The sequence below is a fragment of the Vicugna pacos genome, chromosome 6 (genome assembly GCF_048564905.1).
Source record: "Vicugna pacos chromosome 6, VicPac4, whole genome shotgun sequence".
NCBI lineage: Eukaryota > Metazoa > Chordata > Mammalia > Artiodactyla > Camelidae > Vicugna > Vicugna pacos.
The window spans coordinates 31,362,952-31,387,013 of record NC_132992.1 but is presented as its reverse complement, the minus strand read 5'-3'; the positions used below and the strand labels follow the sequence as shown (position 1 = coordinate 31,387,013).

At 39.5% G+C, this 24,062-nt stretch overlaps 2 protein-coding genes, 1 long non-coding RNA gene and 1 other non-coding gene across 12 annotated transcripts in view; 3 read left to right on the top strand and 1 right to left on the bottom strand.

Annotated features, from left to right (window-relative positions):
- Positions 1–8,540, top strand: part of CHD8 (chromodomain helicase DNA binding protein 8) — a 54,191-nt gene extending 45,651 nt beyond the window's left edge. For 8 of the 9 annotated variants that reach the window (XM_072962771.1, XM_015251570.3, XM_015251576.3 and 5 more), the window contains 11 exons: positions 208–283; positions 738–792; positions 972–1,179; positions 1,602–1,810; positions 1,900–2,619; positions 2,836–2,987; positions 3,266–3,568; positions 4,405–4,518; positions 4,706–4,885; positions 5,279–5,395; positions 7,562–8,540. In XM_072962771.1, coding sequence (XP_072818872.1) covers positions 208–283; positions 738–792; positions 972–1,179; positions 1,602–1,810; positions 1,900–2,619; positions 2,836–2,987; positions 3,266–3,568; positions 4,405–4,518; positions 4,706–4,885; positions 5,279–5,395; positions 7,562–8,128 — 2,701 coding nt within the window. In that variant the 3' untranslated portion in view covers positions 8,129–8,540. The remainder of the gene's footprint in view (positions 1–207; positions 284–737; positions 793–971; positions 1,180–1,601; positions 1,811–1,899; positions 2,620–2,835; positions 2,988–3,265; positions 3,569–4,404; positions 4,519–4,705; positions 4,886–5,278; positions 5,396–7,561) is intronic. The other variant, XM_072962772.1, reaches the window with a different exon arrangement.
- On the top strand, positions 4,095–4,203 carry LOC116278066 (small nucleolar RNA U6-53/MBII-28). The gene has a single exon (XR_004187488.1). It is a non-coding gene; the product is annotated as a small nucleolar RNA U6-53/MBII-28 (small nucleolar RNA).
- On the bottom strand, positions 4,520–9,448 carry LOC116278045 (uncharacterized). The gene is made up of 2 exons (XR_012073423.1): positions 8,840–9,448; positions 4,520–4,938 (listed from the first exon to the last, which is right to left on the bottom strand). It is a non-coding gene; the product is annotated as an uncharacterized lncRNA (long non-coding RNA).
- A 43-nt stretch (positions 9,449–9,491) lies between these two features.
- Positions 9,492–24,062, top strand: part of SUPT16H (SPT16 homolog, facilitates chromatin remodeling subunit) — a 32,282-nt gene continuing 17,711 nt past the window's right edge. Inside the window, exons 1-3 of the mRNA XM_006218715.4 lie at positions 9,492–9,891; positions 22,412–22,504; positions 23,509–23,679. Coding sequence (XP_006218777.2) covers positions 9,826–9,891; positions 22,412–22,504; positions 23,509–23,679 — 330 coding nt within the window. The 5' untranslated portion in view covers positions 9,492–9,825. The remainder of the gene's footprint in view (positions 9,892–22,411; positions 22,505–23,508; positions 23,680–24,062) is intronic.

The following is a 24,062-nucleotide window of genomic DNA, read 5'->3' as shown; positions in this document are numbered from 1 at the left end:
GTTTGTCATTTTCTTCTAGTTCCTTGTTCTGTTGGATACTGTACCTAAATTACTCAAAGCTTAGCACCTGGCCTACTATTCCCTTGAGCATGAAAGAAAAGACTATTCCATGCTGGATTCTGTGTTTGGCCAGGTCTTCATCCTAGGTTCCTCTTAGTGAAGGAGAATATATTGTTAACATTGTCTCATGCCTCTGGATGATTTTAGGGTTGACTTTGATAAGGATTGTGAAGATCCTGAGTATAAACCACTCCAGGGTCCCCCAAAGGACCAAGATGATGAGGTGAGGAATTTTCATTTGAGTCTAGCTTTTCTCTGTTACTAATTAGTGCTCTCCCATTCCCTGAGTCATGAAGTATACTGATTATAATACAAACTGGAAAGTGCCGTTTGAGAATATAAAGTACTAATGGAAAAGATTGTAATGCAAGCTGGGGGAGGTCAGGGGTGGCTCTGTGGAGGAGGTAAGGCCCAAGCCAGACAATGAAGTATATTATTTGACTTTTAAATTCTTGAGTCCCATTGTCTTCAAGCCATTGATAAGAACTGACTTTTCAGATTTTATTGTCTTATTCTTTTAGTTGGTTGCTTCGAATTTTCTGTGAGGGTTCCCTTCATTAGAAAATTTTCTTGATCCCTTGGTGCCATAGAAGGACACACAAGAAAGTGATTTCAGAGTGCCAACTTTCCCCCTTTCCTTCCCCCCTACATCCTGTGGGGCGGATCTCCTTCTCTAGGGTGATCCCTTGATGATGATGGATGAGGAGATCTCAGTGATAGACGGAGATGAAGGTAAACTTCTACGTCAACTAGTACGGTTTTGTATGGGGCGGTGGGGTTGGGGAATTAACTGAATTCTATCCTTTCCAGGGATTTCTGAGAGCTTTGCCTTGGGGTGGGTTAAAATACCAGTATTATTAGTTCTACCACCTTTCCTGTACTTCCTATTTATTGTCTTTTGGTTCCCACAGCCCAGGTGACGCAACAGCCAGGCCATCTATTCTGGCCTCCAGGCTCTGCTTTAACAGCTAGGCTTCGACGCCTAGTAACAGCCTATCAGCGCAGCTACAAGAGAGAACAGATGAAGATAGAGGCTGCAGAACGCGGGGATCGGCGAAGGCGGCGTTGTGAGGCAGCCTTCAAGCTAAAAGAAATTGCACGGCGGGAGAAACAGCAACGGTAAAATATGGCTGGGAATTTGGATTGAGCTGTAAGTTTGTCTTCAGCTATGGGCCCTATGTTGAAAAGCACCTTAGGAAGGATTATTTGGAATTCCCTGCAGAGGGACCATCTTTTTTGCATTTGTTACACCCCTACGACGTAAAACCACACTTAATCATAACTCCCGGGTAGGTCTCCTATGTAGCCATTCTCACTGAGTTGTTTGCGTGCATCATTTTCCCCCTTAGCTTACTAATTCTTAAATCTTACACATTATCAAGTACCTCTTACCATGTGTTCTGTTGTCTTCTGGGCTTTTTTTTTTTTTTTTTGGCCCCTACTTTCATTTTTTGTGTACTCAGATATTCTAAGCCACACTAAGAAGTAACTAGTTTCTCTGTGTTCTCATCAGTGTTGCCTGACTCCTCTTCCTTTCGTAGATGGACAAGGCGTGAACAGACTGATTTCTATCGAGTAGTGTCAACCTTTGGTGTAGAGTATGACCCTGACACCATGCAGTTCCATTGGGATCGCTTCCGCACTTTTGCCCGACTGGACAAAAAAACAGATGAAAGCCTTACCAAGTATTTCCATGGCTTTGTGGCCATGTGCCGCCAAGTGTGCCGCCTTCCCCCAGCAGCTGGAGATGGTGAGCAAGACTGGAGAGTCTTGGGTGAGTGGGGATTGTGACAGAACCAGCTCCTGGTTCATTTCTCTTTCCACTCCTGTCTCTTGCAGAACCCCCAGACCCTAATCTGTTCATTGAGCCTATCACTGAGGAAAGGGCCTCACGGACTCTCTACCGTATTGAATTGCTTCGGCGCTTACGGGAACAAGTTTTGTGCCACCCTCTTTTGGAAGATCGGCTGGCATTATGTCAGCCTCCAGGTCCTGAACTGCCCAAATGGTGGGAGCCTGTTCGGCATGATGGGGAGCTTCTACGAGGGGCAGCCCGCCATGGGGTGAGCCAAACAGACTGCAACATCATGCAGGACCCAGACTTCTCTTTTCTGGCTGCCCGTATGAACTATATGCAGAACCATCAGGCAGGAGCACCAGCTCCATCCCTGTCACGCTGCTCTACTCCACTGCTACACCAGCAGTATACCTCGCGCACTGCCTCACCACTGCCCCTGCGCCCAGATGCTCCTGTTGAAAAGCCACCTGAGGAGACAGCTGCCCAGGTGCCCAGTCTGGAGAGTCTAACTTTAAAGCTAGAGCATGAGGTGGTGGCCAGGAGCCGACCAACCCCACAAGACTATGAGATGCGAGTAGCCCCCTCTGATACTACCCCTCTGGTTTCCCGGAGTGTTCCACCAGTCAAACTGGAGGATGAGGATGATTCAGACTCTGAGCTGGACTTGAGCAAGCTGTCACCATCATCCTCTTCTTCCTCATCCTCATCCAGCTCCAGCTCCAGCACTGATGAGAGTGAGGACGAGAAGGAAGAGAAGCTAAGTGAGTGCATGTGACAGGCTGTTGGCCCTCTTCCCCATTCTCCCCTCTGCTCTTTCCCTTCCTTTCTAAATGCATCCTTGGAGATTGAGATTTTGATTTGATAGAATATCAAAAGAGATCTGTTATTCTTAGGGCCTTCATTTAAAGCCTATATAACACCGTTTCTGTATAACTTTATTCTTTCATCTTTGCTCACATGTTCTGTATGATCTCTAGCGGCTGACCGGTCCCGCTCAAAGCTCTATGATGAAGAGAGTCTTCTGTCCCTCACTATGTCCCAAGATGGGTTCCCAAATGAAGATGGAGAACAAATGACCCCTGAGCTTCTGCTGCTACAAGAAAGACAGAGAGCTTCTGAGTGGCCCAAGGTAACAGCCTCATTCCTGGATAGGTAGACTCAGAAAATAGTGTGACATATACAGGGAACAAGGAATAGATGGTTCTGGGTTTCTTTGATTGTGTTTAGTGCTACATGATTTTTCATGGAACTTCCCAGTTGGCTTCAGGATTTGAAACAATTACCTCCCTCCTTTCTGCCTAATGATTTTTGCTCGTCCTGATAATGATGGCCCTATTATTTGTCACAGGATCACGTATCTAGTACTCAGGCCCTAAAACCAGTATTGATTTCTTTTTCCCCACTCAGGATCGTGTCCTGATAAACCGTATTGACCTCGTCTGCCAGGCTGTACTCTCAGGGAAGTGGCCTTCTAGCCGCCGGAGCCAGGAAATGGTGACAGGAGGAATTTTGGCGCCAGGCAACCACTTGTTCGACAGTCCCTCATTGACTCCAGGAGAATATGGGGACTCTCCAGTCCCCACACCACGAAGTAGCAGTGCAGCTTCCTTGGCAGAGGAGGAGGTGTCTGCAGTCACCACAGCAGCAGCTCAGTTCACCAAACTGCGCCGAGGCATGGATGAGAAGGAGTTCACGGTTCAGATCAAGGATGTAAGCTGAGCATTTAGGCACTGGGAAGTGAGGAAGGATGCTGTAATTCTTGCTAACTAGTGTTAGGAACACAACACTAAGCTTGTTTGGTCAGCTAACTTTAAAAATGAGAGGAGAAAAAAAATTAGAGCTCACAAAGATCCATTTAGGAAAAGTCATTGCAGTAAATAAAGGAAAGGATCTTGACTTGTATCTCCTGAGGACTAGATTAAAAGACACCACATTTTTAAAAGAACTTTAATGGACAAAAGGCTTTGAGTGGCTTGTTTCTAGATCCCAAAAACAGAGTTTTTAAAAATTGAAATCAAACTGCGGAAAAGCTATTAAAATGACACCCAAGTATTACAGGCCTTATTAAGTTTAAAATAAAAAGGAGTCATTCCAACTGAAATTAAATCAGTGTTAACTTATAGATGGAAAACTTTATTTTTCCTGATGCTCTTCCCTGTTGAACCCTATTAGCTGGTCAGTAAGTACTCAAGAAAATTTTTTGAAATTAGTATGTGACAGGATTATCAGGATTTTGCCCCTGTGATGAGTTGCCATGCTAATTCTGAGACACCAGCTAGGGGATTTTTCCCGGCATTGGGTGTTGTTGAGAGAAATTCTACTTCTCTTAAATCTACCTGAGGGGCACTAGGTCAAGAAAGGAAGTCTTTCTAAGGAAAAAATGTGTAAGATTTGTTGTTATTTCTAATTCCAACCCATTAGTCAGATGGCCTTCCTTCTCACCATCATTGAACCAGAGGATGACCCTTACTCCAAGTCCCCCAAAGCATAATTTTTATTTAAAAATGTGCCTTATAATGTCTTGGGTGGGTGGGTTGTCTTTCTAGGAGGAAGGATTGAAGTTAACATTCCAGAAGCACAAGTTGATGGCTAATGGAGTAATGGGAGATGGACATCCTCTTTTTCATAAGAAGAAAGGGAACAGAAAGAAGCTAGTCGAGGTAAGTGGTAGAGAAAGTCTTTAATGCGGTGATTAGATAAAATATTTTTATTCCCAGTAATTGATGAAGGCAGTTGGGATTGAGGGAGTAGAAGATACAATTTTATGGCTACCATTGGCTCTGCTCCCCTTCCCTCCCTGCCCAAAAGAAGAGTATGTGCTCATGGGGGTGGATTCTGGGTTTGCAGCTGGAGGTGGAGTGCATGGAAGAGCCTAATCACCTTGACGTGGACCTGGAGACCCGGATCCCTGTCATCAATAAGGTGGATGGTACATTGCTGGTGGGTGAGGATGCCCCTCGCCGGGCTGAACTGGAGATGTGGTTACAGGGTCATCCAGAGTTCGCTGTTGATCCCCGATTTCTAGCGGTGAGTGGCAGTTCCATCCAGCAAGATTTAAAGTCATTTCCTTAGTATTTAAGCTGTGTGAGAGGGAGAAAGCATGCCTATTATGTCCCTGTTTCTGCATCGGCAAAATAGAATAATTATACCCAGTCTCCCTACTTCACAGAGTTATTGTGAGGAAGAAAGTAATGTTAAAGTACTTGTTAAACTAAATGCTAGGCAAATCATTACCATTAAATTATATAATCACCTAATTTTTTTTTTGGAGTGGTCTGGTTAATGTCAGTTTTCCACTAGGACTAATCCTTTATCCACACTATAAGCATTTATTGTCAAACTCTAGACACTACTACCTTAATAATTATTCCAGAGAAGATTTTTGATTCCTTTAGGATAACTGCAGCTTTTCTATTGCAGTATATGGAGGATCGCAGAAAACAGAAATGGCAGAGATGTAAAAAAAATAATAAGGCAGAATTGAACTGTTTGGGAATGGAACCAGTACAGACAGCTAACTCTAGGAATGGAAAAAAGGTGAGTGAGACTGAAGCATTACCACTCTGTTCCCACACTAGATATGACTGGAGAAATTAATGTTACTTATTTTTTCCCAATGTATGTTTGAGAAAATTTATCATTAGTTCATGAATAAGGAATCCAAAGTATTTTTAGTGGTATTTTTACAGTCCTGTGGCATCGCCATCTCCCGAAGAGCATAAAATTCTAAAAACTAGCTTTAGCACTTTAAGCATACTGAAATATAAGAATTAGTAAGACATGTTAGAACATTCAAGGCCTTATCTTGCTCTTCTACTAACTAAGGGATTTTTGGCAAATCCTTTAACCTTTTCAATTTGCATGTGCTGAAAAGTAAGGGTTTTGGAGCACATAATCTCTTAAAAGTTTTATGATTCTATATAGTTTAGAAGTGATTTGGGGCCTACTTCGGAAAATAGTCATGGGGTTTCCCAAAATAGAAGTTGAGAATCACTAATAATATATAATGGAAAAGGACAGAAAATCATGTTTTATAGTTTATATTAACAATTTGGGTCATTAGGCTATTCCATTATTTTCAAATGTACTTATGTTTTTATCATGGTTATAGACCATTTGGTAGATTAAGAACCTGTACTCCTTTCCACCAAAAGATAATTGCAGAAGTTCCTCTTGACTGTGTTTGCCTTACTTTGGGCAATAGTTACATTTTCTAAACATATAGAAGTCATGGTTTGGTTTAGTGAGCAGTCATTGAAAATGGATTACCACTTGTATACTCACCTTATCTAATCATTCTTCATTTGATCTTTTATATACTTCTTTATGTGATATATATGTACACATGCACACGTGTGCGCACACACACCCCATTTTATCTTCTAACAAAATTAATTTCCAAATGAAAAAATCTTTTGCATTTAACAAATACATTATTTTGCACATATTTATTTATAAATGTATACTTATTTATGAGGTGAATTATGAGGCTTGTTTATTTTTATATTGGTAAAATTATTGATATATAATTATTGATACCATAGAAGAATGTTTTAATTTTCCCTCTCAGCCTCCATGGGACCAAGGGTGTATGTAGTAAGCAGAATGATTTATAGGGGAGGCTGATGGCTAGAAGGCTGATAACCTTCTCCGTCTTGAATTTAGCATTATAGAGCAGCCTGTAAAAAGGCTTTTCCTCCAGGATTACCTATTTTTACCTCAAGTACTTTTGTACTTCTTTGTAGTCAGTTGATAACTCTAATAAAAGATGATAGGAAATCATAGAAAATTATAATATGATTAGTACAGAATTCTTAATGTAGAATTGATGGGAGTATCTGGCACTACATGATTACTGGACTCTGCAATAGTTTGGTGCTATTATAGTTCTATTTTTTAAGCCTGTACAGATGGAACAGTGAGGTTCTTTTTAGTCAGAAAGGTCAGGCTTAGATTGGGTGAGTCCAGAGACACAGGTACTAATTGTATGAGTTTAATGCCAGTTTACCCAGTATTGTAGTATTGCATTTAGGTCTAGCAAAGTCAGAAGTTCCAGCTTTCGTGAACTTAAAAAATGTACAGGGAGAACATCTAGAAGAAGCAATTTAAAATTCAACAGACATGTAAGTTTTTTTTTATCAGTGTGGAAAAAAACTTAGTAAATTTGGTAAGGAGAGCTACCCATAACGTTTTTGGTGTTCCAGACATCCAGAATCTTAATCTGGTCTATCTGAGTTTACCCCACTGTGATGCAATAATGAAGGATAGTATTGTAAACGTCAACATAGTTGTGCTGCACTTCACATGGTAAGATCATGTGAACAACCTGCCATCAGTAAAGCATACTGTGCAAATACCGATTCATTCACTGTCTTACTCAGGCCCCTTATTAACAAAGGTAAGCAACTGTCAAATGGTTGACCAGAGTAGAGGTATAGCGTAATCATGGAAAAAACCAAAGCTCTGGTTCCCATGAGTATCAGTATCAAATCCTTGCTCTTAGCTTCAGCACCAGAATGCTTCAACCAGCTACATCCTGTTTTTCCTCCTCCCCATTTCCATCAAGCTTCATCTGACTATACTGGTTTTGCCCCTCCTAATGATAGATTCAGTGAAAAAGCATTTGCAAGCTAGGACTCCGTTGACTTCTGTTTTGCTTTTTTCCTTCCTTTCCTTTTACTATTTTCTATTCCTTCCTCCCAGGGTCATCATGCTGAAACTGTGTTCAACCGGGTTTTGCCAGGGCCTATTGCTCCGGACAGCAGCAAGAAGCGGGCCCGTAGGACGCGACCAGACCTTTCTAAGATGATGGCCCTGATGCAGGGTGGAGGCACTGGGTCCCTATCTCTGCATAATACCTTCCAACACAGCAGTAGTGGCCTGCAGTCTGTGTCTTCTCTGGGTCACAGCAGTGCCACCTCTGCATCTTTGCCTTTTATGCCGTTTGTGATGGGTGGTGCAGCATCATCCCCTCATGTAGACTCCAGCACCATGCTTCATCACCACCACCACCACCCCCACCCCCACCATCACCACCATCATCATCCAGGCCTGAGAGCCACTGGCTACCCTTCTTCACCAGCCACTACCACCTCTGGTACTGCCTTGAGGTTGCCACCACTGCAGCCTGAGGAGGATGAGGACGATGAGGATGAAGATGATGATGATGATTTATCTCAGGGCTATGATAGCTCAGAAAGGGACTTCTCACTCATTGATGATCCTATGATGCCAGCCAACTCAGACTCCAGCGAAGATGCTGATGACTGAAGCCCCAGCATGGTCCCCATCGCTTGGGTGGCTGCTGTATTTTCATTTACTCTGGCCCTTGGACTATGGAAAAGTGGGAGGGGCAGGGGAGATGTGGGGAAACCCAGGACTCCAGGAGGTGAAAAGGAAAAAAGAAAACTTGTACCTGATTGCTTCCAAATTTGAGAGGATTGGGTGGGCAGGGGAACTCCTAAAATAATACATGACTCCTTCCTCATTTCTGGGGAAGGAAAGGAGACTAGAGCAGCTGATGTGCTCACCCCTCCCTAGACACCTCCATTAACCACAGACTATGTAGCGCTGGCACTAGCCTCTGGCAGAGCCTGTTCCTGACCGAACTGTGGATACAGCTGGAGGGTCAGGAACTGTTACCTTCCTTCCCCTTGGCATTAATAAATTTAAGTTAATCCTTTCCCACTCTTCCCTTGTTCTATATTTGCTCAAACCCAATATAAATAATTAATTTTAAGAGTTGATGTTCATGATGGATAATTTCAACACCACTTCCTAAAGTTCATTATTGTTCATGCGAAATAACCTGGGTAAGGCAAGCAAGTCATCCTACTTCATTAAAGGTTTATATATAAGCTAGGCTGTCCAGCTTGCCCAAGGCAAGGGAATGATCTAAGCTAAACAGGCAAAATGTTCCAGATTCAAACTCCAAATTCTTGGAAGAGATGGGAATGAAGAATTTCGCCGAGACTGACATACATTTTGTTCCGAATTAACTGAAATAACGGTGCTCTGGGGAAGCCATAAAAATGGTGTCACTTCATGAACTGCGCCAAGGACTGGCTGACTTGAAAGATGCTGTCACGACTTGGGCACAGAGGAGTGGATTCTGTGAATTCCCTCAAGCCATTTGTTTCCTACGACTCTTCCCCTACCATCCCAGCGCTCAGATGAAGCCTGGGCATTTTATTTCCCTCTCCAAGGCGAAACCTTTCCCCCATCGCGCGGGTCCTAGTGTTGTTAATAGGCAGGGTGGGCTTCCTCTCCCGGGTTTGAGCCCTCGGTCCCCGCAGAGCCCCTGACCTAGCGTCCTAGCACCGAGGTTCCTTCCAGCCCTGTAGCAGCCAAGGATATTGCCTCCCCACCTTTTCTACGAGGGGAACGCACCCAGTTAACGCTGTAATCTTCCCACTCCCATCCCAAGCGAGATCCCGCTCTTTCCGCTTCCCCTTCCTTCGCCGATGGGTGGGGCCGTTACACCCGCGCGCGGCAGCTAGTGTGGGGCGGGGCAGGCACGTCAGGCCTCCCGCCTTCTTTGCAATGCCCCGCCGCCGCCGCCGCCGGCGCAGGCCCGGCGAGAAGTCGGAGCTCCTGGGAACCGCGGCCTAGCGGAGAGTAAGGGCGGGGGCAGGGTGTCACGTGATGACGTCGACTCGCGTGCGGCCGTTGCTAAGTTGACAAGAAAACCCCGCGAAAATCTAGACACTTTCTGCGTTGCACATTTTGTTCATTTCCCCACTCTCTTCCTTCTTATCCTCTCCCTAACCTCCGGAGAGAGGATTTAAAAAAAAAACCAAAAACCTAAAAATCCCGAGCGTTGCCGGGACCCGGAAGCGGAAAGGGCATCTTTGAGGTCGATACTTCCGGGTCACTGGGAGAGTGCGGGATTCCGGGGCCGAGAGCGGGTGGCGGAGCCGGGACCTCGCGTAATTCTCGGAACCCGAGGAGGAGCGGCGTCTGTGGCTATGGCTGTGACTCTGGACAAAGATGCTTATTACCGGCGAGTGAAGAGACTGTACAGCAATTGGAGGGTGAGATAGATCCCGTAATTTTCCCTAGGGAGCCCCCCTTTGCCATCCCATAATAACCCCGTTTCTCGGCGCCTTTTTTTTCCCTTTCCTTCGGGAATTCCCGGGTTCGGTTTCGGGCCCCTTTAGCTGCTCCAGGATCATTCACTGCAGGCGGCCCCGAGCGCCACCCGGTAACAGGGAATCCCCCACAATCACCCTCCTCTGCGGCCACCACCATCTTCCCCGCGTGCCGGACCCCGTCATGCATAACAGCCACCTCTCTTCCCGCCCTAGAAGAGGCATCATCATCATTCCCTCCCACTCCGTAATCACGTCTTGCTGCCCCCTCTTGCAGTGTTCACACACACCCACGCACTCGCTCTGTCCTTTCAGAACCAGAGTGTTCCTCCCCAGGTCCCGCCAGTATTACAACCATTTCGTAAAGGATGGATGGAGGGGCTAGGAGGATGTGAACCAGTCTCTTCGTGTTTATCGTTTGCTGGGCTGTTGCTGGAGTTTAAAAAAAAAAGAAAATACGGCTCACGCGCAACCGCCTGATGTTCTGGGCCCTGCCGTGGGTAACACAGAAACCTACCGCTGAAAACCTGCAGGCTTTAGTAATACGAAAAACGATGTAATGCCTAAAACCTCATTAGTTTTCCTTCTTGATTGAATATCCGGGGCACGTGTTCAGAAAAAGAGCTGTTAAAGTTCCCAGTCATTTAAAGATTGGGCGTTTTTGTTGCTTGAAAGATCCATAGTTAAAATTTTATTTTTATGATAGTAATTTACCAGTTGAAACATTTGATTACATTCTTTGGTGCATTGTGAGCTGCCTAGTTTGTCTGGCCTCTGAACTCTGTCCTCAGGAACAATAAAACTAATGAAGACTTTTTAAAACCTGAAAAGCGCCCGTAGAAAAATGTTCAGTTCTGATTTCAGCATTGTAAATTGCCTTTTAGATCAATCCTCTACCAAAAACTAAACTATAAAAATTGGTCATTTCCTCTGCCTTTCATGTTAAAGGTTCTTGTGCATGTTTTGTTTTTTTGAACATAAATGCATTAGATATTGAAAGTAAAATGGATTCTCTGCATTTTATGAGAAACAAAAATAAGGACTCTATGCTAGACAGATCCTGAACATAAATCTTAAAAATTTTATTAATTCCTACCCAGTGTTTTTACAGCTTTTCTCACTGTCCCATTTTAAAATTTGAACCTGATTTATATTAGAAAATCTCTTTGTAATCACCTCAATAATTCCTAAAGATTAATAAGTACTATTGTGTAAGTAATAATTGAAAGCCCTCTCTTCCATCCACAGGCCCTGAAATTAAACACCTTTGAGGTAGATGTTGTTTCTGGTCCCAGTAATTCAGCTTATCAAGTTAGCCCCTTGACCATTCATGAAAGCTAAGACTAATTTAGAGCTCAGAGTTCCCCTACGTGATAGATGAATGCAAATCATAAAACTGGGAAAAACTTGAGGCCTGAAGACAGATTGGCAAACTTCATTTCAAGTGACAGCCTTTAAATCCATGAAAGTTATTTGCCGTCATTTTTTGTTTGTTTCTCAAAAATCATTAAAATTTATCTTGGCCCTCCTATTTAACTTGGTGAAATCATTTGAACAGGGCATCTTAGATGTTGATAAGGTCCTTATAAAGTTATGAGCCAGGTCAGTATAAAAATGTACTCAGTAACAAAATTAATGGCAAATCATGAAAAATCTTATTTGAATAGACTTTCTGCTTTTTGATAAAACTGTAAATTTTAATAGCTATGCCAGGACCCACCTGTAGAACTTCTTTCTGTATCCATTGTCTTTCCAGATTACAGTACTTTTCATTCTCATCTGCTTAACCAAAGGTTTTCTGGGATAAGTTCTGGTTACGTATCCTCTAAATTGTAGCAGAAAGATAGTGAAGTATATGGGTGCAAGCTGTATTTGTTTTTCTACATTTTTTCCTTTTATTGAGTAAGAAAACTAGCACAGAAATAAGAATAACTTGAAGTTAACTGTGTAAATCCCAAGCCTTGTGTTGTCAGCTCCCGTCTTCAAATAAATAACCTGTTACAACAAAACTTAACGGAAAAATTAGTTTGGGCTGCACACCCACTTTTAATACTCCTAAGCATTAACCTTTTAGTACTGTGGTTGTTTCCAGCGCTCTGCAACTGCCTAGAGTTGTAGAGAAAAACTACTAATCTTTTTTTTCAAAGTAAGAGTAGGTGCTAATGTGTCTCCTAATCTCACGTATCTGCAAGTTGAGTTTGGGTAAGGTACATATTGTGAGGTTATTGTAAGTAAGATCTATTTCTGAACCACAGTTTTCATAACTTATGTTCTAGCAACAGCTGCAGTATCAGTGTATGAGTAGAAATTTCTAAAACATGAATTACCTTATACCTGACTGAATAGTCTCATTTCAGAGATAAGAAGATAGGCTCAGTCAGAAATGAAATAGGAGAATACTAGAGTGACTAGAACTTATTACTGTTTTCTGACTCTTCCTGGATGTTTGAGTCTAGTCCGGCCTCTTATTTTTAAATGAGGACTGCTACGAGAGAAAGGGCTTGTAGCACCTGTCTGTCTCTGCGTTAGAAAGCCCCAGGTGGTGCTGTTGGCTCCTGAGAGTGGGCTGAGGGCTTCTCTGTCATCTTACACTTACCAGGTTTTTACTCAGGGCTTCCCAGCCTTTCATGATTGTGATTATTTTTAACCAAGTAATAGGCTTAGTACTGCGTAGGGTACAAGGAGGGAGGTTACCCTCTATCTTGGGGTCCCAGCTGCTTTGAGAGCTGAGGGATAAAGTATCTGTGCACACCTGTAACTCTTTTGAGACCTACCTGTTAGGACATTCTGCTGCGTGTGAACCTTGACTTCAGTCATCTGCCTTTTGTCCCAAAAGAATTCTGTTAAAAATCAAAACAGCAGCTATTTTCAAAAGAAATGCTTATCCACTGCATTCATTGATGAGGCTCAACACCACCGCTCCGGACTGAGGTGGTGAGTGGCTCCAACCTCGAAAAGGAAGTTTGTGCCTGTGGAGAAAGCTAACAAGCTGTAGTGTCATTGTTTCTCTTGAGTGGTGATTGTTGGCCCTTTACTGATTTTTTTTGTGGATAAGTTTCTTGTTCTGGATTGCTAAGATTTCTGTGGTTTAGGAAGGTTCTATAAAATATGGGCATATTCCCATATTTCAGCAAGATAATGGCTTTCTTCTACCCATCTCATTTATCTCTGGAGTGAGACAGGAAAGTTTTCTTAAATAATACTTTGGTTTCAAGCTGGTTAGAAGTAAATGCCTGGACAGGTTGGGATTCGTTTTATTTTTGGCTTACTCAACTCTTTATTTATTTTTTTAACCCTATTACTGAGTGCAGTACGTGGCATGTAGTAGGTGCTCAGGAAACGATGATGACTTGATTTCTGAGCCTTCATTCGTTCCTTTTTTGGTCTGAAGAGATTTGATGGAGGCTGTACTTACAGTGACTATAAACCCTGCCTTCCCTGAAAGTGTTCACTTGTTGACTTCTTGTCCCTATGTAATTAATGGCATATTCTTTTATTCTCAAAATTGTCTCAGATTGGATGAGGAATGAGATTGGTATCCTAGCTGTAACTAGAGACTTCAAAAATGTTTCCTCTTTTAATGCAGTAGTCTTTTGGTTCAAAGAAGATAGTTGTTCCTCTGCTGCAGTATTTCCCCAACTTTTATCCTTCAGATACCACCTTCACAATTTTTGCCAATTCCTTACCACCTATACTATTTACCTTTTGCTCTAAAAATTAGTTTTAATCGAGTAATACATACCTAGGCTTTAAAAAACTAAATAGTTCTAAAAGCCTGAAAACAAAAACCAGTCACCTGCTCTAGAAGCACCCACTTGCCAGTTCTCCTTTCTTTCATATTTTGAAAATGTCTATATAGTGTCTTTTCTTGATTTGTCAGTTTTAGATGTTGACTCTTGTTTTGGTAGATAAGGATACAAATGTAACTTTTTTGTATCATCACAGACTTTCCAACTTCCCAATCTCCTGATACTCCCTGTAAAATTTCTTCTTGATACAGTTACGAAAAATTTCAACATGCAGGAAGGTGAAAGAATTTTTCAGTGAACACCCATATACCCACCACCTAGTTTATACAATTAATATTTTATTATACTTTATCACATGTGCACCCTTCTGATACATTTTTTCACAATTTTTAGTAAAAATCAGTAGTCAGTTTACATTATTGTGCTCATGTAAATATTTTCACTGCTGGCTGAAGTAATAGAGTACAATTTCCTCTTTGCAGTTTTTCATTTTTCCTGGTATTAATGATTACTTCAGTTTTTCTTCTCTGTTTAATGTCGTTAGCCTTAATTTTTTCTGCAGATCTGTTATAATCTCATCAATCTTTTATTCTAAAATTTTCACGTTCATCAGGTATTTTCTTAGTTCTATTTTTTTGTTTTAAACACCACCACCACCCATTCCAACCTTACATTATTCTGCTCTATCTGTACAGGTTGCTTTCCGGGTCTGTTAAACCTTGGGATTCTCGAATGTTGGGTCCCTTGTATCCTATAGCCCATGTCGAGATTTATCTTTCTTTCTTTTGTTAGAGGATTTCTCTAAGAGCTTCTTAAGAAGGGATGCAGAGAATAGATGTTTCCTGAGCCCTTGTGTGTCTTAAAGAGTTTTACTCTGTCTCCACTTTTGGTTAATGAAATAGTTCAGTGGGTATAAAACTCAAGGTTGAAAATCTCTCAGAGTTTTTCTCAGAATTCTAAAGCTGTTTGTCAGTCTTTGAGCTTTCACTATTACTTTTGAGAAGGCTGATGTGATTCTGTTTCCTGTTCTGGTATGTATGGCCTGTTGTTCTCTGTAAAACATTGAGAATTATCTCTTTATTTCTTGCGTTTTGAAATTTCACTGCCTTAGTATGTGCCCCCCCCCCGCCCCGTTGCATAAAGTTGGGAGGGGGGGGCATTTTAGTCTCAAGTCAGTGCAGCAATTTTGCATTCTTTGATCGTTTTCTCCCCTTCATTTCCTCAGTGATCTCCTCCCCCTCCCCTGATTCATATTTAGTAAGGTTTAGACCTCTTGGTTTAAATTTTTTATCTTTCTATTTCATTTTCTATCTCTTTGTCTTCTACTTCCAGATATTGTTTCTTAACTTTATTTTACCACTTTTTATTAAAAAAAATTTTTTTTAATTTCTTAAGTTTTTTCTTGTCCCCTATCTTTTCTTATTTCTTGGATGTACTATGTATATTTCTCTTATGAAGGGGTGGTTAATTTTTTATTTTCTGTTCTCTGCTGTGTCTGTTTCCTCTAGATTTGTTTGCTTTCTCTCTTACATGTTGGAGACTTCACAAAAATCAAAATGAGACTTGGCTACCCATCTTTATTAAGAATAAGGTAATAAGAAACTGATTGGAAGCTCTACACAAATAGGTTCTCTCAACTAGTAGAGAGGGGTTACCACAGAGTGAATAGGTTGGCTTGTTCCATGGACTGTCAGTATGTGAAGTGTTTTCTCTGAATTCAGTGATGTGCAAAGAAAAACCATCCAGTTCTTTTCTGGGAGAGTTGTTGTCATTCAGAAAACAGACTTTCATTTAATTCCTCAGTGTTCAGTACTTGCCTTCTGCTGGGCCTAGTGTCTGAATCTTGAGCCTTCTTGAGCCCCTTTATCCAGAGAATATGTTAAGTCTTTTTACAGAAGGATTAGGAGTTATCTCAGGGCTTCCGAGAACTAGAGACAAGCTTGCTGACCAAACCTCCTGGTCTTAGCCCTGAACTTATCCATGTACAATATGTCCCATTTCCCTTCTCTGATACTTGATGCCTCCTGCGTTTTGAGCCTATTAGGTAGGGTTCTGTGAGATAGGCACACTTACCATCAGTTATCTTCTCACTGAGAAAGCTTGTCAAGCACTTAGTCGTTTACCACTCTGTGTCCTCTTTTCATCTTCCCCAAAACTCTTTTAACCTTCATACATTCAGAAAGGGTACTTTGTATCACTGTAAATGGAAAATTCTGTTGCTTTCCAAAAATAAAAGATAGCTGTTAAAAAATAAAGATCATGTAAGCACAATTGTGTTACTAAATTGTAGCAGGTGTTAAGGACTAGCATTAAACAGATTTATTCTTGATGTGATCAAGTAGACTAAAAGAGAATTAAAATATATAACTTTTTTGCTCTGTAATTGAATATTTAAAGCCGTATCTGGGATCACCTGAAATCATCTCCTACATGGAGTTGTATACTTGGAGAAAATCTGCTCTCCTGTACATGTTGTGTACTGATTATGTAATCAACAGTGCATCTTTGACATCAGGAACAGTTGTGGTGTGATACAGTAAATTTCTGGGAAATAGCCATTTCAATCTTTTTGGTAGGGGTATGTGGGGGGGGTGATTTTTGAAATCTTTTTTTATTGTGGTATAGTTGATTTACAGTGTTATATAAGTTCCAGGTATACAACATAGTGATTCACAGTTTTAAAGGTAATATTCCATTTACAGTTATAAGATATTGGATATATTCCCTGTGCTGTACAGTGTATCCTTGTAGCTTTATTTTATACGTAGTAGTTTGTATCTCTTAATTCTTACCCCTATCTTGACCTACCCCCTTCCCTCTCCCCACTGGTCACCACGTTTGTTCACTGTATCTGTGAGTCTGTTTCTTTTTTATTATATTCACTAGTTTGTTTTATTTTTTATGTTTCACATATAAGAGTATCATACAGTGTTTGTCTTTCTCTGACTGATTTCACTAAGCATAATACTATCCAGGTCCATTTATGTTGTTGCAGATGGCAAAATTTCATTCTTTTTTTAATGACTGAGTAGTTTTCCATTTTATGCACACACCACATCTTTTTTCATTCATCTGGACACTTAGGTTGGTTCCATACCTTGACTATTGTGAATATTGCTGCAGTAAACATTGGGGTGCATATATGTTTTCAAATTAATATTTTCATTTTCTTCAGATAACATACCCAGGAGTGGAATTGCTGAACATATGGTAGTTCTATTTTTTGTCTTTTAAGGACCCTCCATACTGTCTTCCACAGTGGCTGCACAAATTTACTTTCCTCCCAGCAGTACACAAGGGTTTTCTTTTCTCCACATCCTTACCAACATTTGTGATTTGTGTTCTTTTTAATGATAGCCATTCTGACAGGTGTGAGGTGATATCTCATTGTGGTTTTGATTTGCATTTCTCTGATGATTAATGATGTTGAAAATCTTTTCACGTGCCTGTTGGCCATCTGTGTGTCCTCTTTGGGAAAATGTCTGTTCAGGTCTTATGCCCATTTTCTAATCAGCTTGTTTGTTTATTTGATATTTAGTTATATAAGCTGTTTATATATTTTAGATACTAACCCCTTTTTGATCATATCACCTGCAAATATTTTCTACCACGTAGTAGGTTTTCTTTTGTCCATAGTTCCTTTGCTGTGCAAAAGCTTTTAAATTTAATTAGACCCCATTTGTTTATTTTTGCCTTTATTTCCGTTGCTTTACAAGACAGATCCCAAAAAAAATCTTGCTACAATTTGTGTCAGACAGTGTTTTGCCTATGTTTTCTTCTACATTTTAGTCTTTTATAATAATGATGACAAGTACATAGTATTTACTATGAGCTAGGCACTATTCTAAGTACTTTATACACATTAGCTCATTTAATTCTCACAGCAGCACTTACAGATGTGAAGATGGAGGAGACTGCAGCACAGAGAACATTAGATCACAGTAAGTGGTGGGGTCATGGCTTCAAACCCAGGCGGTCTGGCTTCAGAGTGAGCCCTTACCCAGAAGGCATACTGTCTCTCTAAACATAGAAGGCAGACTTTGTTACCTATTGCTTGCAATTGCTGAAAGAAATTTTCGGTAATTTAGGAAGTCACTAATCCTAACATCTTACCTGAAGTGTTTGTCTGATGACCCTAGGTCTCCTTAAAGGCAGATATCAGAAACCTTCCAAAGAAATTCATTTTTATCTGTAGGACCCTAATAAAAATATTGTGTTCTCTGGTTTGTTAACTAAAGAGATAGAAAAGGTAGAAAAAGTACACCTTTGCCTGTTATTCTATGTTAATTGCATCCTAATGAAAAATATGTATCTTAAACTTACTAGGTATATTTTATTTAGACTTTCAGCACCTTTTTTTTTTTCAGTCTAAATCATCAGTGTGAGAACTGCCTATTTTGTGGGGGAGTTTTAAGTGTGCTAGGTCTTGATTTGGGGTTTTGGATATGATGATGCATGTACTGCAGCTGAAGTTTTATTGTAAGGATTACAGATAATAAATGCAGGGCACATACAGAAAGTGCCTGCTCAGTGAATGCTGTTCCCATCTAAAACACCTGTTTCAGCAAGACTTGGCTGTTGAGTGGACCAGACAGACTGGAAGGTGGCAGAATTTGGGGTCAGAAAGGGTTTGGTGAATGTTGAGAGTCTGTACACCAGGGGTCACTGCTGCAAAATGGTTCATCTAGAAAAGGGAGCACAGGAATCGTAGGTCCAGATTTGAGAAGGGCTGAGATCTGAGACCTACAAGACCTCCCATGCAAAAGAGATCAGGTAGGAATCTGAGGGCGGTTAAGCAGCAGAGTTGAGCCCCAGCTGCCTCTGACAGCCAGCACTTGGAGCTGGCTGTAGGACTGGTCCGGGAGCAAAGGCTGCTAGTCTTGTGGGCTTTTTTTTTTTTTTTTTTTTGCCAGACCCCTCCACTCTAGTATTTTTTTAAACAATTTCCAGACAGAATTTAATCTGAAAATATGTTAGTATTCTATGTAACTTTATGATAATGTTACTTTGGGTAACTTACCATGTAAGTTTTACAAGCAGATTATTAAAAATCTCCCAAAGTTTCAGAAGACTATCTTCAGATGTAATCTGTATAAGGCATTTATAGTCCTCATAAGGTTTGAAAATACAAAATAGCATCCCAGATTTTGCTGTCCAAATATTTGACTTTATTTTAATATTTGACTTTTTCACTGAATCACATTTTAAGAAGAAAATTATTTAAGCTTATTATCTTTAGATATTAAATTCTGCTGTTATTTATTTCTTCTGGTGTTGGAGTCCACTGGTATTTGTAAAGAATCAATCAGATATGTTCTATGAAATGATCAGAGCAACTGGGTTCCAAGAGAAATTAGGATTCATCCTCTTACTTTTTTGATCAACAGTGGAAAACCAGGCATTTTATATGAATTGAAATCCTAGAGATTTGATGGATTTGTTTTTCTTGCCTTCATTAAAAAAAAAAACTGAGTATGTGGGTCTTTTTTCTCTCTCCCTATTTTCAGTTACATTGAGATCCCTTTGAATGATTTTCCCATATTATTAAGAATTATTGTATGATTATATTCTTTGTATACTCTTAAAAATGTATTACTGTGTATTTTTAATTTTCATACATGTTGATACTCTTTTCTTTGCTGAAAAATTTTGACTCAACCAAAATTTCAAGTATCAAAAAATACTAGAGGGGACTTTTTGGTTAGTTTCCATGCTGTGTTTTGTAGATAGATGTTTAGGAAAAAAATTATATATTTGTATTCAGAACACATAAGCATTAAATATAGGTAGTACCTGCTGCTAATTTTGGGAGATTAAGGTGCTGATAATACTGTTGCCACAAAATCCCATGTTTACTGAAGAATTGGAATGTATGTAGCAAAAGTTTGGGGAGGAGAGAATATTTGATGCTAAAGTTAGTGTTAATATATATTATAGGACTCATATAGCACAATGGTTCTCAAACTCTGATATCGGAACCCCCTTACATTCTTAAATTATTCAAGTCCCCATGGAGCCTTTCTTTGTATAGGTTGTATCAAGTATATAAAGCAATTTGGCCTCATACATACATGAAGCTGGAAAAAGGAGACTATTTTAATAAACTTTTCAGATAATTATGGATATTCTTTGTTATTACACTAAAACTCTAGAAGTGGTAATCTCTTAAAAGTTAGTTGTAATGTGGAATCCAAAACCACAACAGTGAACTTTTCCTACTCAAGTTATTGGTCTATCTTGTGCCTTTGATCCTTTACCCAAGAATGACTTTGTAACACCATGCATTGCTTATTTGGGAAATACTGGTTCCCTCAGTTGTGCAAATCTGGTAAATGTATACATTTCATTATATGATACTAGAGAATCACGTATGTTAATATCACCACTGATCTCATCAGAAAAGTCTTAAGTAGAAAAGCCATCAAGTTTACAATGATGGGTTCAGGTACAAGTATTTTTAAATTTTGAATTTTTTGCTTGAAAACTCAGATTTTATCATTGACAACACATATATCATTCTTTTCCCTTGAAGCAATAGGCTCACTTTATTCATTTTCAAGAAAATGTATATCAGATACCCAAGAATGTTTAAATGGTTAGTTCAGTTTGTTACTCGTGTGCTTTTCCTTGAGACAGCCATCATATTCATTGTGCTCTTGGAAGTGCTTTGTGTATAATTCCTGTTTCTTTACACAGAATATTAAACAGACATAGACTCAAGGGTTAGGATTTATAATATTAATCATTTTTACTGTGGCAAGAACATTGTTTAGTGGAACTTCTTTCCCCTCCTTTTTTCTATGAGTATGTGGTAGTGGCATTATGTTTGGTGCCACTGCTTTGATTGCTGCTAAAGCACTAGCACTTTTAATGACCATTGCTTTGTATCATCAGTAAGAACTAATGATAAAACTTAACCAACCTGAAGGGAAGCATTTTCTCTTTGAAAATCAGCGTGAGAATGCATACACTTTGTATACAGTAACTTCTTAAGGTTATATATTTTGTTGTGGTAGAGAAATTCATTAGAACCCTTAATTGCTATTATATTTGGATTCTTACTGGCATCCAGAAGCCTTAAAATGTGGAAGAGTCTGAAGTGGATTTTTTTAATAGATAACATTGATTTGTAACATTATATATGTAGATGTTTTTCTTGACTTTATAAGGGAAGTCAGACTCTTTTAGAGTTCACAATTACCAGTCCTTCGGTCTTACAGAGCTGTTCAAGAGTAGCTAATGGTTGGAGGACTCCACACACTTCTCAATTTCAGAACTTAATACAAAGCTGCAATAATCAAAACAATGTAGTATGAGTGAAAGATAGACATGGAAATCAGTGGAATAGAATTGAGGATTCAGAAATAAACCTTTACATTTACATCATTTGTATTTTTCAGTGGTGCCAAGACAGTTCATTCTCACAATACACAAAAATTTACTCAAGATGAATAATAGATCCAAATATAAGAGCTAAAACTATAAAACTGTTATAGAAGAAAGTATAGATAAGTCTTCATGTCCCTGAGTTAGGCAAAGCTACCTTAGATATGACATCAAAAGCACAGGAAAAGAATTTAGACTTCAAAATTAGAAACTTTTGTGCTGCAAAGGAAAACATTAAGAAAGTGAAAGACAACCCACTGAGTAGGAGAAAAAAATTGCAAATCATATCTGGTAAGAGACACATATCTAGAATACAAAAAGAACTCTTACAACTTAATAATAAAGCAGTAACCCAGTTATAGAATGGGCAGAGGCTCTCAATATGCACGTCTCCAGAAAGGGTATACAGATCGTCAGTAATCATGTGAAAGGGGGTTCAGTCAGCATCATTAAGCATTAGGAAAATGCAAATCACAACTACAGTGAAATACAGCTTCACACCCATTGGATGACTGTAATAAAGATAACAAAGATTGGTCAGCATGTGGAGAAATTGGTACTCTCATACATTACTGTTGGGAATTTAAAATAGTGCAGGCAATCTGGTATTTCCTCAAAAAGTTAAACATAAAGTTACCATAGGACCTATAATTCCTTACCTAGATGTATACTCAAGAGAAGTGCCTGCACACAAAAATTTACATGAATGTTTAAGCAGCATTATTCATGATAGCCCCAAAAAGGAAACAACCCAAATATCCAACAATTGATGAATGGATACATGGTGGTATATCCATTAAAATGGAATATTACTCAGCAGTAAAAAGGAATGTGGTATTGATACATCCTACAACATAAATGAACCTTGAAGCGTGTTAAGGGAAAGAAGCCAAACACAAAGACCACATATAATTCCATTTATATGAAATGTCCAAAATAGACAAATCCTCAGAAACATATGTGATTAATGGTTGCATAGGGCTGGGGAGGGAGGGGGAAAGATGGATAATTATTGCTAATGTGTTTTATTTTTGGAGGAGGTGAAAATGTTCTAAAACTAGATTGTGATGGTTGCATAACTGAATACACCAAAAGCCATTGACATGTACACTTTAAATGGGTGGACTGAACAGTGTATGAATTCTATCTTATAAAGCTGTTTGTTAAAAAGTAACTAATGGCTGTGAGGTTGACAAGCAAACATGTACCTTAAATTTGGGATTTCTGTTAGGAAAAAAATGTGAATATCTTAGGTAAATACTGAAGTGTGTATTCCTGTTTTGCTAGTGTGAAAAGAAAATGACCAGATTACCTACTCTGCTTTTCAGAAAGGAGAAGATGAATACGCCAATGTTGATGCCATTGTTGTATCAGTGGGTGTTGATGAAGAAATTGTTTATGCCAAATCAACTGCTTTACAGGTGAGACATTTATAGCAGTTTTTAGCCCTGAGAGTCATTGAATCATCTGCTATACTATTCAATATGGTAACCACTAGCCACATTAAAAATTGAATTCCTCCATCCTCTCAGATACTCAGTAGAGGCTATCACATGAGACAGACAACATACAGAATATTTCTGTCATCACAAAAAGTTAAGTGAACAGCAATGATTTAGAACATAAAGCAAAAAGAAGAGAAATATATAAACTGGGATATATTTACCTTTAAATAACAGAAAAGCCTAAATAACAATGGGTTAAATAAAATGTTTCTTTTTCTCTTGGATATTCTTCAGGTACCCTGGTTTTTTCCAGGTCTCTACTCTGCCATCCATAGATGTACTCATTTTGCAAAATTTGCTGGAGCTCCAGCCATAACATCTGCATTCCAAGCAAAAAGAATGGAGAAAGGGAAGAAAATGGGAGACCACTTCCTTTTTCAAGGAGACTTGGCCTTGAAATCCCACAGAACACTTCTACTTAATAACTTCTGGCCAAAATTTAATCTAATGGTCATGCTTAGCTACAAGAAAGGATAGGAAATTGTATTTGTGCTGAGCATTGTGCCCAGCTAAAAATCCTGAGTCTTCTTAGAGAAGAAATGAATCATTGGTAGGCAACTAGCAGTCTTTGGGGGAGCTAGAACACATGATTCCCTGAAGTGCTGCTTCATCTCTTGTTTTATGCATTTCTATCCAGTAATATACTTTCTGTGAAGGCACATTATCCAAATGGTCTTTATTATGGAATGTTTCGAACAAATAAAAGTAGATAAAATAATACATTGAACTCCTGTGTACCTATTATCCAATAAATTGTCAACTCCTGGCCAGTCTCATCTCATTTGAATCCACATCCAGGTCCCCCAACCTCAGATTATTTGGAAGTTAATTCCAGATACCTTATTTTATAAATATTTCTGTATATGTACATTAATCTTTCTATCTGTACATACTGTTGTCACTGTTGTCTTTTTCCTTAGACATGGCTCTTTGGCTATGAACTTACTGATACTATCATGGTCTTCTGTGATGACAAAATCATCTTTATGGCCAGCAAGAAAAAAGTGGAGTTCTTGAAACAGATTGCTAACACTAAGGGCAATGAGAATGCTAATGGAGCCCCTGCCATCACACTGCTGATACGAGAAAAGGTTAGAACTAATTAATGTGTCGTAAACGTGAAAGAAAGTTTAGAAGTGGTAAACAGTAGATACACATTACTATATATAAAATAAGTAAACAGTAAGGACCTACTGTATAGCACAGGGAACTGTTCAATTTCTTGTAATGAGCTGTAATGAAAAAGAACCTGAAATATATATTATATGTATGTATATGTATAACTGAATCGCTTTGCTGTACACATGAAACTAACATTGTAAATCAACTATACTTCAGTTAAAAATAAGAATTAAAAAAAGCAAAAAAAAAATAATAGCAAAAGAAGTGGTAAACAGAAAAGCCTTCTAGGAATTTAAAAAATACAAAGGGAAGATTGACTGTCATTTTTTTAGTTAGGAAGGAAAGAATTCAG